Source organism: Girardinichthys multiradiatus, chromosome 1 (assembly GCF_021462225.1).
Source record: "Girardinichthys multiradiatus isolate DD_20200921_A chromosome 1, DD_fGirMul_XY1, whole genome shotgun sequence".
Taxonomy (NCBI): Eukaryota; Metazoa; Chordata; class Actinopteri; order Cyprinodontiformes; family Goodeidae; genus Girardinichthys; species Girardinichthys multiradiatus.
In genome coordinates this window covers 22,924,002-22,948,761 of record NC_061794.1, presented here as the reverse complement: position 1 = coordinate 22,948,761, position 24,760 = coordinate 22,924,002, and the positions used below count along the sequence as shown (strand labels likewise).

Below are 24,760 nucleotides of genomic sequence, written 5' to 3'. Positions count from 1 at the left end.
AAAGGGTTAGCTTCCAACCAGCCTCCGTAGCTGTGGATGAAAGACGGCTCGTTCTGTCAGCCAACCAACAGCACATTACTGTAACCACGGTGATGCGGGGCCGTTGTCCTTCCTTAAGACTCGGCTTGTAGAGACAGCGTCTCTGCAGGGAATTCTCTGGAACACAGTTTGCTTCTGCAGGCCTCAGAGAGGAAGTAAAGCAATGCTTATACCTTAATTTCCCCTTTTTATGAATGAATACCGGGTACACAAACAGTGATTCACTCGTACTTCACTAGTGCTTGTGATCGCATGATCTTATGACACCCTTGACAAAACATGGAACAGCTCCATGGTTATGGATACTTTTGTAAGGCTCTATAAAGAAAAAGCTTTAAAACTGTTGATCAGATTCCTTTTAACATTGTGTCCCCAGAACCTGAAAACTTTCAGTACATGTTCTTTAAAATATTCAGTTTTCTATTTTCTCCTCACAATGTTTTCACTAACACTTATTACTATTTTTATAGCTTTTTTTTTTTTAGAACAGTTGTGTGAATTTTGGCCTAAAAAACAACATCGAGTTTTCTGCATTTCAATTATTATGTCAAATAAGATTGAGGTTTAAAAAAAAGATTCAACAAGACATGGGAGTAAACATATTTGATGGACCTCATAAATCTATATTATGCACAATCCGGCCTAAAAGAAAGCTCTAAGCAGCAATCCCCTTTAGTTAAAAAAAACCCCTCATTGTTAGATGCTAGCTTGTTTTTCATTCAGGAGTATAAAGGTTTTGGGCTGATATAGACCTGTGTGTATGAAAATGCGGTTCAGATTATGCTCGCTGCAATATTTGTGATGGGAAATGCAAGGCCTGCGGGGGGAATACTTCTAATCTGAGCCAGCTCCTGCAGCGTTTCTCCGACCACAATTCAAGGGGGTGCTGGGTTTTAATTTGTGCATTACACTGCGTAGTCAACCAGACCACCCACCCCCCAAGAGGATCACTGCATGCAGTAATAATATGTTTTAACAGTTAATGTAATTCGTTTTAATAGATCACGTCTTCTACGTTGCTACTCTACTTTCTATGGCCAAACTTGACAAAAGCTGGACGAAAACACACTCCTCAGACTATGTGTCACCAACGTTGACGCTGACACACTGAGCTACGTACGCTTGCACGCAGGTGAACACAAGCTCTTGACAGCGGACAGAAAATCATACCACTAAACCTTAGAAAGCAAGGAAGCATATGTGCGGTTTAAAAAAGCACCAAATTTAGTTTTGATGGCAGCACTTCCTCTCCTGCGAGTAGCTGCAGGGCTAACTCTCCTACTCCTGGTAGATATGGAGAAGGTAGAAGTACACAAAATAGCCCAAGTGTTTCATGCCCTGCCCCTTGACACGCAGCTAAAGTCCAGTCACCACCGAATCTGACCTGGCGTAGCTGTCAGAGGTGAAATGATCCCCTGGATCTATAAGACTGAGCTTGGTAATTAAATACATACATGACAGAGAAAAGAAAGAAAGATGGAAAGAGACAGAAACAGTAAAAAAAGATGTGTTTAAGAGACAGAAATGGAGACAGTTAAAGATAAAGAAAAAAGACACATAGACATAATATATAAATACAGTAGGTAGAACATAAATATTTCAGAGTTTTTTTTCCGCAGGAATGTTCTGTCAAACATGTAGACAGTTTAAACAGGCTGCAGTCAGAGAAACCATAGGCCCAGCCATTTATATATTCTTCTGAGTGTGTGTGTATATACACTGCCTCGCCAAGCACAAGATTTTTGCAAAAGCTGAAGAGACAATTTTCGTCGGCCTCAGATCTACGGCCTGCATCCGTTAGCGACTCTGCAACCAGCAACATGGCTGGGTTTTAATTTGTGCATTAGACTGTGCAGTCACTAAAGGGTTTTAATGTTGAAGAAATGTTTGAAACAACTGAGATGTTACAGTACAAACAGCTGGATGTTGTTTTGATATATTCATTGTAGTTTATATATTGAGAAAAAAAATATGTTAAATTGAAAATTTTTGAGATTTTATTATTAAACGATTAACATTTATTATCACATAAACACACACAAAAGTACTGAAAGCTGGTACTGTTGAGTACCGGTATCGATTCCAAGGTGCAGAGTATCGGCACGGTATCGGTTCAAATGTGAAAGGTACCCATCTCTACCAAGCATTAGAGTTTAACTTCAAGCGAAGTGTGCGAACAAATCCTAGCTGTCTGTCTTAGAGCTGATTTATGACATTTTGCTGTCCCACAACGGTGATCCTGGATGACGTATTTGGAAAGCCCCAGGCAAAAATCGTACGATAAGTTCACATTCAACACTATAACATAGAATTAATTTTTTTTATGAAGAATGTCTGAAATAATCTAATATATTCATGTAATAAATGATTTGTGTTTTATTAGAGATGTGTCAACATTTCTAGTTATGTGCATGTTCATAAGGCTGATCATGTTTAAACCTGTGGAGATGTGGTGAGCATGTTTGTGCTGAATTTCAAATAAACACTTCACTGCAGTCAATAGCACCAGCAGAAAATCTTCTATTTGTCATGCTGCTTCATCTGTCTGATCTAACTTCATGTAAAACCCTTCCTTAAAGACAGTGTCCACCTCAGCAGCACATTGCATCCCTTAACATCAAAGCATTTCTTTAGGGAGCCAATTTACAGATAATGTTCGTGCACTGAAGTGAAAGCTTGCACATCTATGAGGATGTCTGTGAGAGAATCAGAGCATGCAGGGTTTATTTGCATGTGGCAAACAGGAGTGAGAGAAAAGGATGCATGTAGCTGAGCATTAATTAGTGCTGCCTATCATCTCTGATCTCCATGGAGATGTGATCTGTGTGCCATTTACACCTTTGGTACATAATCAGGGAGGCAGCAGAGAGGAACAGCTGTGTCTCTGCTACATTGCTCTGAGCAGGCACCACGAGCAGTCTGCTGGTTCAGTTATAAATAGTTGCACAGGAAATAACACTGGTGAAAAACTTCTGTTAATGAGGAATAAAAACAGAAATGACACCAACATATCTTCAACACCGGTGAAGGAAATGGGTTTTATTTGAATTTCTGCATAGAAACACATGCCTTTGAGGTATAACATCACACACTCCCTCCCACATTTGCCTCTGATTGTTAAACTGGGTTTAAATTCACCACAGCTACCTTTATATAGTTTATATATCCATACAGGCCAAACATAACTAGATGTGCTGTGTGCTTGTCTGATACCGTCAAATACATACAACAGGAACTACAGAAAATAAGGTTCAAAAGGTGAATATTCAAAATAATAATCTCTCATTGTTGGTTAACAGCTATTTCATGATGCATAAACATACTTTACAGATAATCATCTATCATATGGTACTGTGCTACATAGTTACAGCTTATACATTACAGACATCAGCTTCAGTGTAGAAATAGTTTAAAGACATAAATTATTTCCCTTTTGCTTTATTAAACATAAGGCCACTATGGTAGAGCATGAGGAATACATTATAAACACAGGTAAAGAAACAGTTTTCCTGCTGCTTCTGGATTTTAATGCAGCAAGAAACAAGCTGATTACATTACAGACATCTAAACTCTATTACTAACCATGAGGCACAAGCGGAACTGATGGCATTGTACTGTATGCATTTTTACCAGCATGTACTGAAAAACTACCAAGTAATCTAATAGAGTGCATTTTGGTCCAAAGTCACCCAGTAATGATGCATTAGCTGCACTGAGCTAATATAATAACATACAATACTGTTCCACTGATTTTTTTTCTCCAGCTTCTGTCAAACTGTCTTATTTTACAAGCATTTACAAGTAACATGTTGCTTCTTTCTGTGGTGTTCTAGACAAACATATCTACATGTTTTCCTGTGTTAGAAGGCAGTGACACAGCAGAAGGCGGTGGAAAATACGATAATCTATGCTTAAAGGTGTCTTAACAACACCTACAGTTCTGTCCAGCATGCATGTCTTTCTGTTTTAGGCTTTAATTTATTTATTTGAACTGTGGAATGGTAGGACAACACACAACTCCAATGATTAATAAATAATAACTGAGTAAGAAATTAGTGTGGATTTTCTCCACATCAAAAATAGTCCAAATTATACAAACATGCTCCAATATAGACATGAACCCCCACTACTATTTGGTTCAATAACCAATAGCACACACACACACTATTATTAGACATCGACAGGCTTCAGACATAATTTTGACTGGGTATTTGACCTCTCTTCTTATCAGAAATGTATTTTGATTGGTGTCCTGACATGGACCCAGCCTTTAAATATGATGAACAAATTGTTTCATTATTTTGGCATCATGACCATTCCAGAAGTTAAAGAGGCTGCCACCACCCAGTTTGACAGTTGGTACAGAGCATTTAAGTTTGAAAGCCTCACCTTGACCTATCTAAACATTCATCTTGTCATTGTGGCCAAAGAGTTTAAAATTTGTCTCTTCTGACCAAAAACTTTGGCAGCAAATTACCGACAAATTTCAGTTAAGCTAGAAGGTGTTTTTGACAAGTGCTTCTTTCTTGGTTGTCACATTCCCAGTCCATGCCACTGGCGTTCCAGAAATTTCCAGTACAGTAAATTGCTCAACCAAAGCTCAACTTCAAGCCAGTAAAACATTTGTTGACTCACTTAAAAGCCACTTCTGTACCAGAAAGCAGCCCGTTTAAATTAACTCCACAAAGACTGGTCAGATCTCCAGCCAGAGGTAGCTTCTTGATGGCTACAAAATGGTGGGTTTTCTCTGCAATGTGCTAAAAGACATTTAACCAAATATTAGTTGGGTTGTACATATATATTTGAGATGTTTGTATTATTTTGACCCATTTGGATTATAGAAAATCTGCAATAAATGTATAGTTGTGCACTTAATTCTTGTTAAAACGTCCTGTAGTTGTATGCTGTATCATCATTCTAACGGGAAAAATGAACAATTCAAATAAATCATTAAAAGTCCAAAATAAAAACGACATGATATCCTCATGACAGGTGTGTGTGCACCTATTGCTGTATAGGCTGTATTTCCAGTGACTATTTAAGTTTAAAAAAGCTTTAACTACTTCTCACATACCTGGAAAAATAGGACTCACTGTAAGAACAGTTTATGTTTTGAATGTAATTTTTTTCAAACAAAATCTGTGTTTAAACCCTAAAATATTTGTCCCATCAGGAGACCATAATTTAGACCACAAGATTCTAAAAGTTCAATTTAAGAGTATAATCTCACATTTTAGAATCTGAATCTGACTATAAAATGTTAATATAGCTATTGGTGCTCTCTAAATCTTTATACTTATCTTTTTCTTTAATCAGCTGTGATTTTATATTTTATGCCTCTGCGCTGGAGGTAAAATATTTTTTTGATTTGGGATAGTAAAACTTAGGATTTTACTACTTTGAGCTGAAAAAGCTAAATAAAACAATTTCGTTTGGAGGGAAAAATGTCTCCAAGCTTCTGTTACCCCTACATCACATAACAAGATGGAGAGATAATGGCTTCAGGGCCTTTTGTAAGGAGGTATATTATCCAGTACAGTGTAAGTGTATACTGGTACATCTCTAGTACAATGTTAGATCATGCAATACATGCAAAGTGCTTCGCAAATATGTTCCAATATATATCTACTGTTGATCAGATAGGTTACAGGGTTTGCAATATATGATGAAACAAAAAAATATTGATTTTGAAGAACAATTACTGGCTCTGCAGTTTATTTGAACAGCAGGTATCCAACGAACACCACAGCAGACTCCACATTTCCTCCTCCTTATTCAAAGCAACTCATCAGGTCAGAGTGGTGACCTCCGGCTGAGTGTAGTTCCCAGTTGTAGTGAGAATATCTTTAAAGCCTTCTGTTGAGAAACACAAAAGTAGAGATAAAAGCACAAAAAGGTTTGATTCTGCACCTGAGAAAGATCACGATTTCATTATCTGTGAGACATAGTCATCAAAAGTACAAGAAATAAAAGCCTAAAATGTTTCATCTATGGGTAATGGATCTATAAAATCTGAGTTTCACTTTCTAAAATGAGTAACAAAAATATTGAACTTTTTTTTAGATGTGTCTGTATCATCAGACCCCTAAGGCCAAAACAAGCCTAGTTACCAGCTAAGCAGAATGCGATCTTATCTTTTTCACAACCTGATGAATTATCTTTAATATCAGGACTGTTTGTCAGATTGAAAACTACACCACCACTAAAACCTTCCAGACGTGCTTCCTTATTTTTTTCTTTGCTGTTTTTTTTATTCAGATCGAACTAGAAGTAAGAATAATTTATTTGCCAACAATGCACCAAATAACTGAAGTTTAAGAAGCACATGCAGAGGGAATAGTTTTTTCTTGTTTGCATTTGCTCATTTTCTCGAAAAACACTGGTATTTATTTAATACTTCAGTATGCTGGATCCCTTTGAACAGCTGAATAAATGTTACAGTAATCCTCATGTACTGTATGTGGCTTTCAGATAATAACCCTGCATGAGTTTAGATTAGTGTAATCCTAACAGTCCGACAGTCCCACCACTGTCACAAACTTTTCCTTAAAAGATTCCTTCAGATCTGATATTAAAATGTTCAGTCACCAACTGAATAATGGACATTGCATGTCTGAAAAGAGCTTAATTGAAAAATTAGCTGTTTAGTCCACATCTGAACTGCTAATGGGGAGCCGTGCATCTCATACAGCAGCAGTGTGTAGGGGGAACAAAACAACAGAGATGGAAGAACTGAATTCTTGTCATCCCTAGGACATAAAATCCAGAAATGACTAAAATTATGAGGAACTAATAAAAATAAGTACTAACTAATTAAAATACAACTGTACACCACAGACAGAAAATGTCTGAGGGTGACCAAAGTCTTCGCTGTGCATCTTTGTACTGTTAATGGGAACCTACCAGTGGAAAAAAAAATCAATCTTTCAATTTATCCAGCAGAGTCCCCCAGGAAACTGCAGGTTCATCTGATCATCTGAAACATTTCCTCTGCTTATCTTGACATCCGTTTACTACCCTATGTTGCACTCCATGGATGCATTTGGAAAGTGTTTGTTTTAATATGTATAAAATCATTGCACTAAGTATCGAAGAGGTTTCCTGTGATGATTTTATACAAGTCAACCATTTGTTTGTACCACTGTAAGCGTCCATTTCCTGATAGCTATCTGAGAGCATCTTCAGATGTCCATCTATCCATCCGTAACTCTGCAGCAATTTATACCTCATTGGTCAAATATTATCTATAGCTTTTAAGCTGCAACTCTCTGGTATCAACCAGCTTCCCGGTTCCCTATGGGCACGGCACTGAAGAACAGAGCCACTGAGTCATAATCTATTTACATCTAACCTACTGAAAGGCAGCTTTTTTAGGATTGTAAAAAAAAAAGATTTTTTATTTTTTATTTCTATGTGAACAATAGCCCATTTGTTTCTGATAATGATAGGTAATACTGTAGGTATCACCTATATTAGAAATATTTATGCAGTAGGAGACCAGTAAGTTTTGCCCACACATAATTAACCACAAGGAAAACATATTATAAGCCTAATTATCAACAAGTCATATCAAAGGTTAGCCTCATACGTCAGTAAACTGCACAAAAACATTTTAAGCAGGAGCCAAATGTTAGTTAAAAGAATAACCTTTTTTCTGATAATGTTGGCTAATAAAGAGTTGCATGCATGTGAAACAATCTTATAATAGAACATGATGCTGTTATGAAGATGCACACCAGATACAGGGCTCTGGATTAAATTAACTCAATCTTCTATCCATCATAGATTAGCTCTGGCTTTCATCAGCATTCTGTAATTCTTTTGTCTGTTTTTCACAAATAAACCTGCATGGTATTTTAATGAGCTGGCATTATCATTGTAAAAAAACATAAGACTTTAATTTCAAAATATATTTTTCCACATTTGCAGAAATTATTTACCTTGATTATTTTATAGTACCATAGCTATCCTTCATCTCATTTACACTTGACAGCAGATATTTGCATACACTGTATTAAAAGTCCTTTACTGTCTGTCATTAAATCAGACTGTCCCTTTCTGTTTTTGGTCAATTGGGTCTGCCAATATTATTTCAGTTTGCTAAATATTTAAACTTTCTTTCAAATCAGAAGTTTACATACATTTCTTTAGCATTTCATATTTGGCCCATTCCTCCTGAGAGAACGGCTGTAACCGAGTCCAGTTTTGTACGCCAATTTGCTCACATACATCTTCACAGTTGGCATGGTGTCCTCAGGCTTGAGAGATTCTCCCTTTTCCCTCTAAATGTAATACCGGTGATTATAACCAAACACCTCAAATTTTGTTTTTTGACACAGCAGGTCAGTTTAAAAAATTTGGATATTTGTCCTTGAGTCGATGTGCAAACAGTAATCTGGCTTCTCATGTTGTATTTGGAGTAATGGTTTTTTTCTTTGCTAAGGGGCTTTTCAGCCCAGTTTAGTAGAAAACTTGTTTCACTGTGATTGACAATACTCTCTCACTGGCTTCAGCCAGCATCTTAATGAGGTCTTCTGTGTTTGTTCTGATGTTAAATGACACATTTCAGACAGAAACCTGTTCGTCTGTTCTCTGGGGACACAGAACCCGTCCTCTTCCTGAACATATAGCTGGACTTTCCCATGGTGTTAACACATGCAGAAAACTGTTTAAAGAGATGAATATAAGACCTTCAAGCATCTGGAAATTGTACCAAAAGATGAACCAGACTTGCGGAGGTCAACAATTGTCTTCCAGATATCTTGGTTGATTTCTTTTCAGTTTTCCATGGTGTCACACAAGAAAGTAAAAAAACACAGAAAAGTAAAAAAAACAAAAACCAGAAAATAGAAATTATTTTGGTAATCCTAACTCATCTAAAACAGGACAGTATGAAAGAAATGGTTATGTCTCTTAATAGCAAATGTAAATATCTGATTTCAACTCTCTTTGCCAAAACTGATGGTGTTTTTCGTTTGCATGTCACAACATGTTGCCTGCCTGCCTGCAGCAAACAGCCTTAATCAACACTGAGGGAGGGATGAGGCTTTCAGGAAATACATTCAAGTACAACATCCATGTAATGGGCTGTTCAAAAAAAACATGCAAACTCTCTCGGGCCTCAGGCTGTAGTAAGTGCCCCATTTATGAGGCCTGTTTTTGTTTCTCCGACAGCAGTAATGCTAATGACCTTTAAGAGTGAAATGCGTTTTAGCAAAGTGTAAAGAAAGTGTTCTGTTGATGTCTAGAAAAAAGTTGGGATCTTTGCTTTAGACTTTCAGTTGAGATGTTTGAGGGGGTTTCTTGCATGTTCAGACTGTGACCCTACAGTTTCTCAAATGTTTTCACTAAGCAGGATATCTTCCTGTTTATAATACTAGATAGCAAGTCCTTGGTGGATTTACTGGTTTGTGGATTCTGTTCAGGTCCTGCTGCAGCAAAGTATGTCCAAACAATGACACTTCCAGCTATATGCTTTACAGTTAAAATGCAGTTCTTTTCCTAACATGCTGCATTTGATTTATGGCAAATATGTCCTCTGTTCTGATGTTCAAATGATTAAGTTTTGGACTCATCTGTTGAAAGTTTTTCCAGGAATCCTGGTCTTTGTCTATGTTATCTCTGGCCTTCATGTTTTTTTCGGAGAGCAAAGGTTACCTCCTTGCACACATCTTATGACAGTTAATGTAATTACCGGCTGTAAGTCCGCTACAGCAGGCAATGACATTTAGGACATTGTAGAGTCTTTTTGAGACTTCTTTTAGCATCTTACAGTCTGCTCTTGGGGTGAACTTCTTTTAAAAGGCTACACCTGGACATGTAGGTCAGTTGTTTTAAACGTCCACTCTTGTAGACTATTCTTTAAAGACCTATCTGAACCCCGTACCGAACTCATAAGCTGCTACACTCTATTTTCTAAAGGCCTTAGGCAGGTCTTTTGATCTCACCATGATGTTCACTCTCCCATCAACGGTCAGTAGAACAACAGAATAACAAACTGTTCTTATCTTTCCACTTGACTGTATCTTTCACTTTTCCATCTCAGTACTGTATTGCATGTACCTGTTTCCCATTGAAGACGTGTTATGGTACCGCAGGTTATAGATGTCTCAACTCAGCAGTGGTGAATAAGAAACTTTTGTTTTAGTCAGCACACACAGACAGATAGATAGATGCAATTAGTGCTTCAAAGCTGTTTTATTGACTTGATATTGATCTGAAAGGTACAAAATGATGCAGAGCTGCCTATTGTGAGGTGATGTAGTAGAAGTTCCTCAGCACACATTGATGAAACAATTTCCTCGCTCTGAATGAAATGAGTTCCACTTGCTTACAATTTAGTTCAGTTTCTTTCCAAAGGTATGTCCTGAAACAGCAATGTTTCAAACTTTGTGACACCAACCAATTGCATTACATGTGCAAGCAACTGAGGACCTCACATTTCCCTTCACATCTTTGTTTATAGTTGATGCAGTACAGAAACCAACATGCTTATCGTGGTCAAACATCTTTTTAGTCTTTTCTATTTGCCTGCGGCTTGCTTTGCGATCTTCTTTGCTGCTGATGTTCTTTGTAGCAAATTTCATAGGTGTTTCATCATCTCAAATGTATTATCGTCACTCACAATACACATGGTCAGTAAAAATCTGACCTGCTTGCCAGTTAAGGCGAGGAACCTGCTGGACCCTTGCTGTTTAGTACAGATGGCTAAATTTCTTTGAAATAAACTGAAATCAGTTTAACTGAAATGAACTGAACTAAACTGAACTACCAACTGTTAGCACTGTTGCCTTGCAGCAAGAAGGTTGTAGGTTCAATTCCTGGCCTGGGGTCTTTCTGCATGGAGTTTGCATGTTCTCCCCGTGCATGCGTGGGTTCTCGCCAGGTACTCCGGCTTCCTCCCACAGTCCAAAGACATACCTGTTAGGTGAATTGGTAACTCTAAATTGCCCTTAGGTGTATGAATGAGTGTGTGCATGGTTGTGTGTTGCCCTGTGATGGACTGGCGACCTGTCCAGGGTGTACCCTGCCTCTCACCCATAGACTGCTGGGGATAGGCACCAGCTCCCCTGCGACCCACTATGGAATAAGTGGTAGAAAATGACTGACTGACTAAACTGTATTAAACTAAATTAAACAAAACTAAATAGCAAATGTAAAACTGAACTGATCCAATTTGAAATAAACTAAAGTGAACTGAATTGAATCTAACAAGAAGGATCTGAATCTAAAGTAAATAAATTGATCTAAACAGCTTCAATCAGAATCAGACTTAACTGAACTGATTTGGCCTTAACTCATAACCAAACTGAAATACATTTATTTCAGTTGAACTTACTTGAACTGAACTTGAACAAAATGGAACTGAACTGAACAGAAAAAGTAAAAAAGTAAAGTGAATTTGTAACCCACCAACATGGATGTTGGGATCTCCAGATGTTTGGAGGAAGCAGGTGCCCTCCTTATTCTTGCTTCGTCCTCTGGAGCAGCGCAGGGACCATTTTTCACTGGGGGACAGCGGCTGGGTCAGACTGCAGCCTTCCTCATCTGAAAGGGCCACATTCGCATCCCCATTCTGTTTGGAGTCTGACAGGAAGACAAAAACACACAACAACATAAATGGCAAAGCTTTTATTGAGGGTTTCCCGAGGCCCCAGACAAAGGCTGAGGTATATTGCATAAAAGCAGCTTTTTTGCTGGGATGAAATCCGATTAGACTGAGATGTTATGAGGAGTAATTTGATCGTGGTGCATTGCTGTCTATATGACTAAGCTCAGGGCATCTGTTACGCAAACTCAACATCTCAGGAATCTGAAAGTCAAAACATCGTAGTTTTTGTAGTATTACCAGACTTCATAAGATACAAGTATTCAAGATGAATGTGTGCTCAGTTTAATTGGAGAATATCATTACAAAATACAATAAATATAAATATTAATACTATTTTTGTAATCGTTAAAATCCCACAGTTAAAAACAACAAAGCTAGAACAAAAGAGAAATAAATGTGTTTTAGATACCATTCTGAGAATTGTTTTCAACACAATACTGATGGATTGGCTTTTTAAAAGGGGTCAGTCACAAAACTGTCTTTAAATATTTGAGGGAAATTATTTTCCAAATTACACATCTTCCAATAGTCAAATTCGTTATTTTGTCTTGTTACAACAGAAACCTCACTTAGAACTTCTAAAATCTCAGTTTATATGTGGGCATATTTTGCATGAAGTATCTCCTGTAAAAGCTTGTTTTGAACTATGATGCATTGCAGTTTCAGTGCTCATGAAATGTGACAATATCAGATGAAAGCACCCGAGGTTTTGAAAAAGTTGTATTAAGTTGCTCCTTTTGCAATATGATTAACAAACCATGTAGGTTTTCTTTTTGGTATCATCTCAAATAGTGTATTACTTGCACAAAATAGATCAAATTTGAACTTGCGTGAGACTTCAGAGGGATAGTCCAGGAATTTTTAAATTGTTGAATTGTTGAAAGTTTAAAAGTAGTTTGCCAGCAGTAGTTAAATCTTGATGTCTAAATTTAGCATAAATTAAGATTAGTTGTTCCCACAGGCTGCGATGGACTGGCGACCTGTCCAGGGTGTACCCCGCCTCTCGCCCGTAGACTGCTGGAAATAGGCACCAAATTCCCCGTGACCCACTATGGAATAAGCGGTAGAAAATGACTGACTGATTGACTGACTGACTGTTCCCACAGGCTAAAGCTAAAGGCTAGGCCTGAGAGGAGCCAACTCCACCCTCAAAAACCTCAAAGCTCTTCTAATAGCCTTTAAACCATCATCACTTTTGTTTTGTGGTGTTTATCTAAACAGAAGCAACTGATTAATTACATGAGAAATAGTGGGGCACCACAAATGATCATCCGGTGTGAAATAAGTACTGAGAATGGAACATTAAAACATTGCCGTTTAGAGTTACTGTCTGATGTAAAGGTTAAAGAGGTGGGGCGGTGTATGGCGTCATGTCGGAGGGCTTCCCATATACAGAAGCTGTTAGTCCTCATCGCAGCCATCCAGGGTTTGATTCCCAGCCTTTAGACCTTTACTGCAGATTTTTCTCCTGTCTGAATACTGTGAATAACAGCCACTGGTACCACAAAACCTTTTACAAAAGTTCAAGGTTGTGAAAAGCAAATAGATGATAACAGTTTATGTTATCATTTTATACTTCTTCTTCTGTTAGGTAGTTACTCTGGCCAAAGTTATTCTCTAAGTCTGTTTCAACCAGGGAAATAACCACCCAATGCTGTTAGGGTTTGAAAACTCTTGTATTGTTTATCACTCATGTCTGTACAAAGTGCTCTTCCCTCCCACATGCCACAGAAAGGAAGATGGGGGGAGAGGAGTGAGTTATGCTACTATTGGTAACATCTGGGGGCTGCTGGGCTGCTTGTACCAGTCCCCACTCCCTCTCTGTTTAAAAGCAAAACACATGCACCCTAACCCTTCTGACCCCCCCCCCCCCCCCCCCCCCCCACACACACACACACACACCTTAAATGCCTGAACTGTCTGTTGAACTGTGTGTTTGAACCAGCATGTATATAAATAAAGAGAAAGGGTGCCAATACTTTGTAGTTCTTACTGCAGAGAGCAAGCTACCTCTTGCGCAAGAAAAACAGAGACCCTGTGTCATTACTTCTTTCCTCTGAGTTTGACTAATTAATACCTAACATTAACATGGTCCTTTGTCTGCTCATAGATAACTTGGTTACCCCTGACCCGAGGAGGGTCTAGGGCCATAAAGCACAAACTCTTTTAAGTTGAGGTAACACCCACATACTCTTTAAATACTGTGTGTAAATGTTGCCAACACACTGAACCCAAAGACAAATAACTATGATGACACAGAAAAGGTTTATTTTACCGAGCTACAAAATAAAGACCGCTACTCCTATGATGACATGTTGTAAATGAAAATATCTTTGACGCCTGAGTGTACTCATAATTGTACTTCATAAAATGACTTTATAGCAGAAAATCGAAAGAAGTTTCTATTTAAGTGAAATGAGAAAAAGTACAATGATGACATGAACAAGGCTTGTTTTAATTCTTTTACTTTTATTAAAATTATTTTTATTTATTTTTTTATTACATTGTTTTATTATTATTATACTCTACCATGGTTGATTGTCGCCTTGGGCGGAGGGGCGTGTGAGTATTTTTCCCACAACATAATCTGCTTTCCGTCCGTGGGTTTTTCGCTCACACAGAGTGTTTTCTTTTACATGTATCTAATCATGACTTTATTTGTGATAAAAAAAGGAGGGACTGTTACGGTTTGAAAACTTTTGTATTGTTTATCACTCATGTCTGTACAAAGTGCTCTTCCCTCCCACATGCCACAGAAAGGGAGACGGGGGGAGAGGAGTGAGTTATGCTACTATCGGTAACATCTGGGGGCTGCTTGTACCAGTCCCCACTCCCTCTCTGTTTAAAAGCAAAACACATGCACCCTAACCCTTCTGACCCCCCACACACACACAGACACACACACACAGACACACACACACACACACACACACACACCCTAAATGCCTGAACTGTCTGTTGAACTGTGTGTGTGAACCAGTATGTATATAAATAAAGAGAAAGGGTGCCAATACTTTGTAGTTTTTACTGCAGAGAGCAAGCTACCTCTTGCGCAAGAAAAACAGAGACCCTGTGTCATTACTTCTTTCCTCTGAGTTTGACTAATTAATACCTAACAAATGCCAAAGTGACAACAGGTTGAAGATTCATGAAGTAGCAGGTGAAGGTCCCTCATCATGACCCTGAAGATGCTCATTAGAGTGAACCTACACCTCAGGTCTTGCTGGGTGAATCAGTGATTAGCTGTAACTTACAATTAGCCCATTCCGAGTCAGCATTCAGGTTTTACCGCCATCTTCTCCTGGGTTATACCGCTCGGCGTCCACCTGTTCCTGAACATACACACCCACCAGGCTCCCTCTCTCTGGTTGGCTCCATAGTTGCTCTGAAATGCACCCTGTTTGAGCCGCTCAGTGTAACTTTTCACATAATGAAGGAGGCAGGTCGACCTGGAGTAAACTGCTGTTCTGGACTTCTCCAGAATGGAGTCCGTCTCTGACTGTGCGCGTAGTTGCGCATTCGCGGTGCTGCGAGGACGCAAATAACTATTCTTATCCTTTTAACTCATTGTCAGGTTAGGTGGAGCGGGAGGTGATTATATGGAACACAATTGAAAAAAAAAAAGATTGTTTTTAAATAAAAATGTGAAGTCCAATACCATTTTGTGGCTGAATCTTTTTCTAAATTTCTTCTATCAAGAAATCCGGGGCTCTTCAGAAAACATCCGGGGCTTCCGCCCCGGAGGCCCAGGTCTACCTACGCGCCTGCTTTCAAGGCTGGTTGTTTTCATACTGCATCTATTTCATATTAATTAATGTTATATTAATATTAAAATTCAGCATTTTCCTGTGATCTCCTTCTTGTATAATGAGGTTTAGTTTAGTAAAATGACTAAAACAAAATGGAGAAACAAAAAGTGGAGAAAACCGAACTGAACAGAGGAGCAGAGCCTGCTGGTGAAGGAGAATAGAGGAGTGTTGAAAGGTAGATTTGGTCCTGGGCTCACGGTGGGAACAAACCGTCCATTCCCAGCAGATCAATGTGTCGTCCCCTCTGTTTTCAGCACCAGCCTGGAATGTGAGCAGCTCTGGTTCCTGCTGCAATCAGAAGCTAGAGAGGAGATAGCAGAACACCCTTCTCCACAGACAGGGAGCATTGTAGATAAAAATGTAGGCTTAGGCTTCTGTCATCATCATGAACAATACAGCAAATAATTATTCACCTCATTTACATCTTCCTTCTGTGTATGTAGTCCTTAGATTATTCTAGTTTTTGCATTTATGCATATATATATATATATATATTCGATCTTTCCAATTTTTTCTAAATGTATTTTTTGAAAGCATTTTACAGTCTCTAAATGTTTAAATAATTCTGTACTATATTGTTTGTAATTTTGTTCACTTTTTATTCATGGTTATTTTATTGTTGTTTCTGTTATTTATTTGTCCTTCCTAATATTACCTTACTAGAGGTGCACCTTTAATCTGTCCTGCTGCTGAAACTATTCACTATCATTTCCACTATAATTTTGCCCAGAGGGATGATAAAGTTTATCATATTCTATATTAATAATTGCATGGTTTTTATAGAAGTTAATTTATTTGACTGTTTAGGGGGTGGATCCCTGAGGGTTGAGCCGGTAGCGTTTTATTCACTGGTGTTCATTGTTCAGAGAATATCTCTCTTTCCTCTCGGTCTTTCCGCCATCTTGCCAGCTTAAGACACTCTTAGGTTCACTAAAGGTCCTCCTCACTGATCTTAACATTTCTTCACGTTAGGAGCTCTCTTAAGGCCTAAGGTGCTTTGTGAATAACTTTTACACTACTGAGGGAAAATTTTATGAAAAATATTCGAATTCAAGAAATTCTAAGATGTCACTAGAAGCCACTTTTAGTCTTAGGATTCTTTGTGAATACAGCCCCTGATCATTAAACAATGCTGGTTTTTCCATGACGTTCACAGCTCTCCCCCAACATTATTTAACAGTGCTCTATTCCTGGGTGAACAAAGGATTTATACTGTTTGTAGAGGCAAACTGTTGATATAGCATCTCCATCTAATGGAAGAGAATACAATTATTTTACATTTTACACACGCAATCCGATTAGCACCTGGTCTGCAGATTAGGTTTGTGGACGCAAACAGGTTTGCCTGTGATTTTGTACATGCACACATTTTGAACATCAGGCCTTAAGTGTCCCCAACTATATCACAGGCATAGAGAGTCTGAATGTATGGTGCTTAAATACTTAGCCGGCATGTATTGCAGTCCAGACATTTATTTGTGATATGCATAACGTGAACAGTGATATTGCGATAAATTTGGTCTATATTGTTCAACCTTGAAGCCAGACAGTAATCAACTGAAGGTAGGATAATAATTGCTTATAATTTTATAATAAAACCTCACATCAAAACTTCTGAACCCTTTAAAGCAATGAGCGCCAAAAACATAAATTCATTCACCACCTCAGTTGTTATATGCATGTTACTACACAAAAGGCAAGCGTATATTGTTATATTTTACCATGACATCTTGACCTCACCTGAGCGATTCCTGCTGCTGCTCTCCTCAGCTGCCAGCGGACACGTGTCGCTCTGAGTGCTGTCTATGTGTGAGTTTGTTTCTGATTTCACAAACGAGGCCGAGTCGGTCGGTGCGTCTGGGTTTTGGGTGTGCCTCTTCTTCTTTTTTGGCAGCTTCTGCTTCGCCATAGCCAGCGAGTAATACATGCCAAAGTTGTTGACGATTACAGGGACAGGCATAGCGATGGTCAGCACGCCAGCCAGCGCACACAACGCCCCCACCATCATACCCAGCCAGGTCTGGGGATACATGTCCCCATAGCCCAGTGTCGTCATTGTGACCACTGCCCACCAGAAGCTGATAGGGATGTTTCTGAAGTGGTTCTTAATCTCTGGGTTGTAGGTCACTCCGATGCGCTCGGCGTAGTAGATCATGGTGGCAAAGATGAGCACTCCCAGCGCCAAGAAAATAACGAGCAGGAGGAATTCATTGACACTGGCCCTCAGCGTGTGACCCAGGACACGCAGGCCTACAAAGTGACGTGTGAGCTTGAAGATTCGCAAGATCCTCACAAAGCGCACCACGCGGAGGAAACCAAGCACGTTGCTGGCCGCTTTGGACGACAAACCTCTCAAACTCATCTCAAGGTAGAATGGCAGAATGGCCACAAAGTCAATGATGTTGAGTGTGTTTTTGATGAAGGCCAGTTTGTTTGGGCAGCAGATAATTCGAACCAGGAATTCAAAGGTGAACCACACCACACATATTCCCTCCACCATGATGAGTTTTGGGTTGGTGACAATCTCAGTCCTAAACTCATTTTTTGTGATGTTTCCGAAGGGAACTTGCTCTGTGATGTTTTCTTCTACATCGAAGGCTTGATGGGTCTCCAAGCAGAAGGTGGTGATGGACACCAGGATGAAGAAGAGAGAGATGATCGCCACTCCCTGTTTGAAACAGATAATCAGCATTTACAACCATGATACCATGTTTTCCTTGCTTCTTTTATACTGAAATTAGCAATAACAGACAAGAAAATGAAATGAAAATCATTTCCAAAAAGTGTCATGCTGTAAATGTTATTTTAGTTTTAGGTGACAGACAATTCAAGGTTACAATTATTAACAAGCTTATTTAACTTCAGGTGCCACAAAAAGCTCAGAACAAAATTCTTCAAAAACGGTGACAAGATTATTCTGTCATTATTTATCCTTGGCTGTAAAGCTTTGCATGTCAGGAATGATATTAGTTTATCTGTATTACTTAGTTGTCAGATGTAGGTTGTGTGTGTAAATAATGTTAGCAGTGGGTAGGTAACTTAAAGTAGTTGTGTTCACTATATCTACAGGGGATGGACAATGAAACTGAAACACCAGTCATTTTAGTGTGGGAGGTTTCATGGCTAAATTGGACCAACCTGTTAGCCAGTCTTCATTGATTGCACATTGCACCAGTAAGTGCAGAGTGTGAAGGTTCAATTAGCAGGGTAAGAGCACAATTTTGCTCAAAATATTGAAATGCTCACAACATTATGGGTGACATACCAGAGTTCAAAAGAGGACAAATTGTTGGTGCACGTCTTGCTGGCGCATCTGTGACCAAGAGAGCAAGTCTTTGTGATGTATCAAGAGCCACGGTATCCAGGGTAATGTCAGCATACCACCAAGAAGGATGAACCACATCCAACAGGATTAACTGTGAACGCAAGAGGAAGCTGTCTGAAAGGGATGTTCGGGTGCTAACTCGGATTGTATCCAAAAAACATAAAACCATGGCTGCCCAAATCACGGCAGAATTAAATGTGCACCTCAACTCTCCTGTTTCCACCAGAACTGTCTGTCGGGAGCTCCACAGGGTCAATATACACGGCTGGGCTGCTATAGCCAAACCTTTGGTCACTCATGCCAATGCCAAACGTTGGTTTCAATGGTGCAAGGAGCGCAAATCTTGGGATGTGGACAATGTGAAACATGTATTGTTCTCTGATGAGTCCACCTTTACTGTTTTCCCCACATTCGGGAGAGTTACGATGTGGAGAAGCCCCAAAGAAGCGTACCACCCAGACTGTTGCATGCCCAGAGTGAAGCATGGGGGTGGATCAGTGATGGTTTGGGCTGCCATATCATGGCATTCCCTTGGCCCAATACTTGTGCTAGATGGGTGCGTCACTGCCAAGGACTACCGAACCATTCTTGAGGACCATGTGCATCCAATGGTTCAAACATTGTATCCTGAAGGCGGTGCCTTGTATCAGGATGACAATGCACCAATACACACAGCAAGACTGGTGAAAGATTGGTTTGATGAACATGAAAGTGAAGTTGAACATCTCCCATGGCCTGCAAAGTCACCAGATCTAAATATTATTGAGCCACTTTGGGGTGTTTTGGAGGAGCGAGTCAGGAAACGTTTTCCTCCACCAGTATCACATAGTGACCTAGCCACTATCCTAGCCACTTGTTTTTGATAACAACAAGATGGCGCCGCAGATGGTCGCCTCGGCGTGTTGGTGCGCATTGTTTTGTTTTGTTTTTTGCTTTAAAACGGTCTTCTGTGATGGTACCCGGAGCTCTCTCACCAGAGAAGAACTCATGAACATCAGGGCTACTACACCAGAGGAGTTATTTCCCACTTTTCTACCTACTGCTCTGGAATATTTGGACATTCTGGTCAAAGGTTCCGCTCACCTTTGTTCACGCGGTGAAACGCCGGAAGAGAGGGAAACGGGCTGGGGTGCTGGTACGTCTTCGCCAGCGTGGACTACGAACACCATTACCTGGAATATTTCTCTCTAACGTGCGCTCACTTCCCAACAAAATGGAGGAACTACAACTGTTGTTGGGGAAAAACAGGGACTTTTATTCATCGGCAGTTTTGTGCTTCACGGAGACGTGGCTGTGTGGATTAATACCGGACTCTGCGCTGCAGCTGGCAGGATTCCAGCTCTATAGAGCGGACAGAGACACGGAACTCTCCGGCAAAGCGAAAGGTGGAGGAATCTGTTTTTACCTCAACAGTGGTTGGTGCAACGACGTGACAGTGATTCAGCAGCACTGTTCTCCAGACCTGGAAGCCTTCATCATAAACTGTAAGTCTTTCTATTCCCCCCGTTGAGTTCGCTTCGTTCATCCTGGTCGGTGTTTACATCCCACCGCAAGCTAACGTGCAGGTCGCACAGCGCATGCTCGCCGACCAGATACTGAGTGTGGAGCGGACCAACCCGGACTCCTTAGTAATCGTCGCTGGTGACTTTAACAAAGGTAATCTGACCCACGAACTTCCCAAATACAGACAGTTTATAAAATGTCCGACCAGAGAGGACAACATTCTGGATCACTGTTACACCACCATCAGAGACGCTTATCACGCCGTCCCACGTGCTGCACTGGTCCAATCCGACCACATCATGGTCCACCTGATTCCTGCATACAGGCAGAAACTAAAGCTCTGCAAACCTGTTGTGAGGACGACAAGGAAGTGGAGCAGTGAGGCTGTGGAGAATCTCCAGGCGTGTTTAGGCTGTACAGACTGGGATATGTTCAGGACTACTACCAACAGTCTGGACGAGTACACAGAGGCTGTGACTTCCTACATCAGCTTCTGTGAGGACAGCTGTGTACCATCATGCACCAGGGTGAGTTACAACAACGACAAACCCTGGTTCACAGCTAAACTCAGAAGGTTAAGACTGGATAAGGAAGAGGCCTTCAGGAGTGGGGACAAAGACATATACAGAGAGGCTAAGTACAAGTTTGGCAAGGCAGTGAAAGAGGCCAAACGACTGTACTCTGAGAAGCTCCAAAACCAGTTCTCAGCCAACGACTCTGCGTCTGTCTGGAAAGGGCTCAAGCAAATCACCAACTACAAGCCGAAAGCCCCCCACTCCATCAACGACCGACGCCTCGCCAACGACCTGAACGAGTTCTACTGCCGCTTTGAAAGACAAAGGGACAGTCCTGCAACCATCTCCCACGACGCCCCCCAACAGCTGCAGCCACAATCCACCACCCCCACCTCCCCAACCTCAAGAGGGGCCTTGGCACCTCCAACCCCCACCAGCCCCCTACCCACGCCGAGGACGGCTCTTTCCATCCAGGAGAGGGACGTCAACAAACTCTTCAGGAGACAGAACCCCCGGAAAGCTGCTGGTCCGGATTCTGTCTCACCAGCCAGCCTGAAGCACTGCGCTGATCAGCTGTCTCCAGTCTTCACAGACATTTTTAACACCTCACTGGAGACATGTCATGTGCCAGCCTGCTTCAAGTCCTCCACCATCGTCCCTGTTCCCAAGAAGCCAAGGACCACAGGGCTTAATGACTTCAGACCCGTCGCCCTGACCTCTGTGGTGATGAAGTCCTTTGAGCGCCTTGTGCTCTCACACCTAAAAGACATCACCGACCCCCTCCTGGACCCCCTGCAGTTTGCCTACAGAGCCAACAGGTCTGTAGATGATGCAGTCAACCTAGCCCTTCACTTCATCCTCCGGCACCTGGACTCCACAGGAACCTATGCCAGGATCCTGTTTGTGGATTTCAGCTCTGCCTTCAACACCATCGTCCCAGCTCTGCTCCAGGAGAAGCTCTCCCAGCTGAGTGTGCCCGACTCCACCTGCAGGTGGATCACTGACTTCCTGTCTGACAGGAAGCAGCGCGTGAGGCTGGGGAAGCACGTCTCTGACTCCCTGACCATCCTTGGTTCCCCCCAAGGCTGTGTTCTCTCTCCTCTGCTCTTCTCCCTGTACACCAACAGCTGCACCTCCAGTCACCAGTCTGTCAAGCTTCTGAAGTTTGCGGACGACACCACCCTGATCGGACTCATCTCTGATGGTGACGAGTCCGCGTACAGATGGGAAGTGGACCATCTGTTGGACTGGTGCAGCCAGAACAGCCTTGAGCTCAACGCTCTAAAGACAGTGGAGATGGTTGTGAACTTCAGGCAGAACCCAGCCCCACCTGCCCCCATCACCCTCTGTGACTCCACAATTGACACTGTGGAATCTTTCCGCTTCCTGGGAACCATCATCTCCCAGGATCTCAAGTGGGAGCCAAACATCAGCTCCCTCATCAAGAAAGCCCAGCAGAGGATGTTCTTCCTGCGGCAGCTGAAGAAATTCAACCTGCCAAAGACTATGATGGTGCACTTCTACACAGCCATCATTGAGTCCATCCTCACCTCCTCCATCACCATCTGGTACGCCGCTGCTACAGCCAAGGATAAGGGCAGGCTGCAGCGTGTCATTCGGTCTGCTGAGAAGGTGATTGGCTGCAGTCTACTGTCGCTCCAGGAACTGTACACCTCCAGGACCCTGAAGCGGGCAGGGAAGATTCTGGCTGATCCCTCCCACCCCGGTCACAGACTCTTTGAGACTCTCCCCTCTGGCAGGAGGCTGCGGTCCATCCGGACCAAAACCTCACGCCACAAGAACAGTTTTTTCCCATCTGCCACCAGCCTGGTTAACAAAGCCCGGAAACCACCCTGACATTCCCCCTTTCCCCCACACCCCCCCTTTTTTTGCTGACAGGACACCTGTAACCTGTAACTCTATGCGTTACATTAACGCTCAGCTTGGACTCCTGCTTACTTGCACTGCTTTACTTGCACAATGATCACCTGCACTGTTGTATTGCTCTTGCATCTTATACTGCTCTATATTTACTCTCACTCACTTAAAACTGTGCACTTATATTTATATTATATTGTAGATATGTTTGTACTGTTTAATTTGTACTGTATTGCACCGACTACGCCAAAACAAATTCCTTGTATGTCCAAAAACGTACTTGGCAATAAAGCTTTTCTGATTCTGATTCTGATTCTGATTCCTGCAGGAAGAATGGCTTAAAATCCCTCTGATCACTGTGCAGGACTTGTATATGTCATTCCCAAGATGAATTGACGCTGTATTGGCCGCAAAAGGAGGCCCTACACCATACTAATACATTATTGTGGTCTAAAACCAGGTGTTTCAGTTTCATTGTCCAACCCCTGTATATGGAGATGGTAGTGTGGTTCAGCAGTGGACTGTGATGGGGGTCAAGTTTAAGCTTTAATCCTGACAAACTGATGATGCAGTGACCTTTGTGCCAAAACCTGGTATTGTTGAAACCTGCTAAAGACCTTTTTAAAATTTTTAAATTGTTGGGAGCTCTGGAAAACTGCCCTTTTTCTTCATATGGTCCTCTTCGTGACTGCTGGTTGTTCATCCTGTTTGATAATTCAGCAACAAAGAACCCCTGCAATAATATTATATGATATTATTATTAGATCATTGCTGGGACATTTGCTTTGCAGTTATGTGAACTTTGCAGAAGTGAAGCCAATGAGAACTTATATATTGTGTCGTACAGTTGACATTTCCAAAATGTCTGACCTAGCTGGAGATCAGAATCAGATGCATTCAATTTAGTAATCTTTTCTAATATGTCAGATAATCTATTTGATTATGATGTACTTTGTATAATTTGTTAAATTTGCATTTTGTGTGGATCAACCTACATAAACTATAATTACTATATTGCATAGAAACTGAATAACAATAATTGGGATAGTGTTTAAAATCTAACAACAACTAAAATCTACAACTAATATTAAAAGGTGGAAAAACTGGGAACTTTTTGGTCTCTGAAAAAGATAAATGTCTATTGAATATACAAAGAACTGAGACCTCAAAACTAAAAACTACTGCCACCTCGGTGTTTCAATGTACATATAAAATACAAAATGCAAAACATAAAATTTCTGCTAACGCTCTGTTCACTTCAGCTTTCCTGGACCTTCTATTACTGCTGGGCAGTAAATAAACCACAGTTAAAACAGTCTGCTACTGTAGTTGGGAGTTTTCTGAAAGTTCACTTTTCGTGATCTGGGATCCCCTGCCTGTCACAGACGGCAGAAGGAGCTCTGACGACGCCAGCACTGTGTACACTTCCATTGGAAAGCTGCTATTTACATATTTTAAATAAATGTGAGGATTTTTTTTTTTTGGGCTATTTAGTAAAACCTCAACACAGATGAGTTTATGAAATTAACCAAAACCATTTCACACGGAACACAATGTCCAGGAAAATAATCAAATAGACTTATAGAGACTTCATTCCTGTCTTATTAGATTTATCGGTTATGATTAAGTGAGCCATCCTCTAAATGCTGTTTTTATTTTTAGATGTAAAACTTAAATATATAACAGATTATATTGACTGTATACAGGCAGCCCACCTGTTTTACAAAACTACCTGCGCATGTCATGCTGGGCGCTTACTCATACATGATCTGTCTTCTGTGTTACCTGCAGCCTGCACTAATAGTAAGATGACTCTCCTTTCTGACTTTCCAGCTGGATAAATAACGTCCCTGTAACCTGTACATTCTCTCCCTACTCGGACTATTATTTTCATTTAGCTAGGTGTTCTTTCGGGTCTGGAATTAGAAAAACAAATAAAGCATGTAAAACTCATTAGGAACAACTACAGTGAAAAAGAAAAGCACAGTAAGAGTCTGAATAATAGGGATTTATTTAGTGAAGTTCATGTTCAAAACAGCATCAACATTATATTGCTGTACTGCAGGAATCATCCATGACA

General features: G+C 40.7%; 1 protein-coding gene across 2 annotated transcripts in view; it reads right to left on the bottom strand.

Moving 5' to 3' along the window:
- Positions 1 to 3,048: 3,048 nt before the first annotated feature.
- The window catches only part of kcnc4 (potassium voltage-gated channel, Shaw-related subfamily, member 4), a 44,127-nt gene continuing 22,415 nt past the window's right edge, over positions 3,049 to 24,760 (bottom strand). The window contains exons 2-4 of one of the 2 annotated variants that reach the window (XM_047369911.1): positions 17,200 to 18,127; positions 11,452 to 11,625; positions 3,049 to 5,892 (exon numbers count right to left, since the gene is read on the bottom strand). In XM_047369911.1, the coding sequence (XP_047225867.1) occupies positions 5,828 to 5,892; positions 11,452 to 11,625; positions 17,200 to 18,127 (1,167 nt within the window). In that variant the 3' untranslated portion in view covers positions 3,049 to 5,827. Of the gene's footprint in view, positions 5,896 to 11,451; positions 11,626 to 17,199; positions 18,128 to 24,760 lie in introns of both variants that reach the window. The other variant, XM_047369901.1, reaches the window with a different exon arrangement.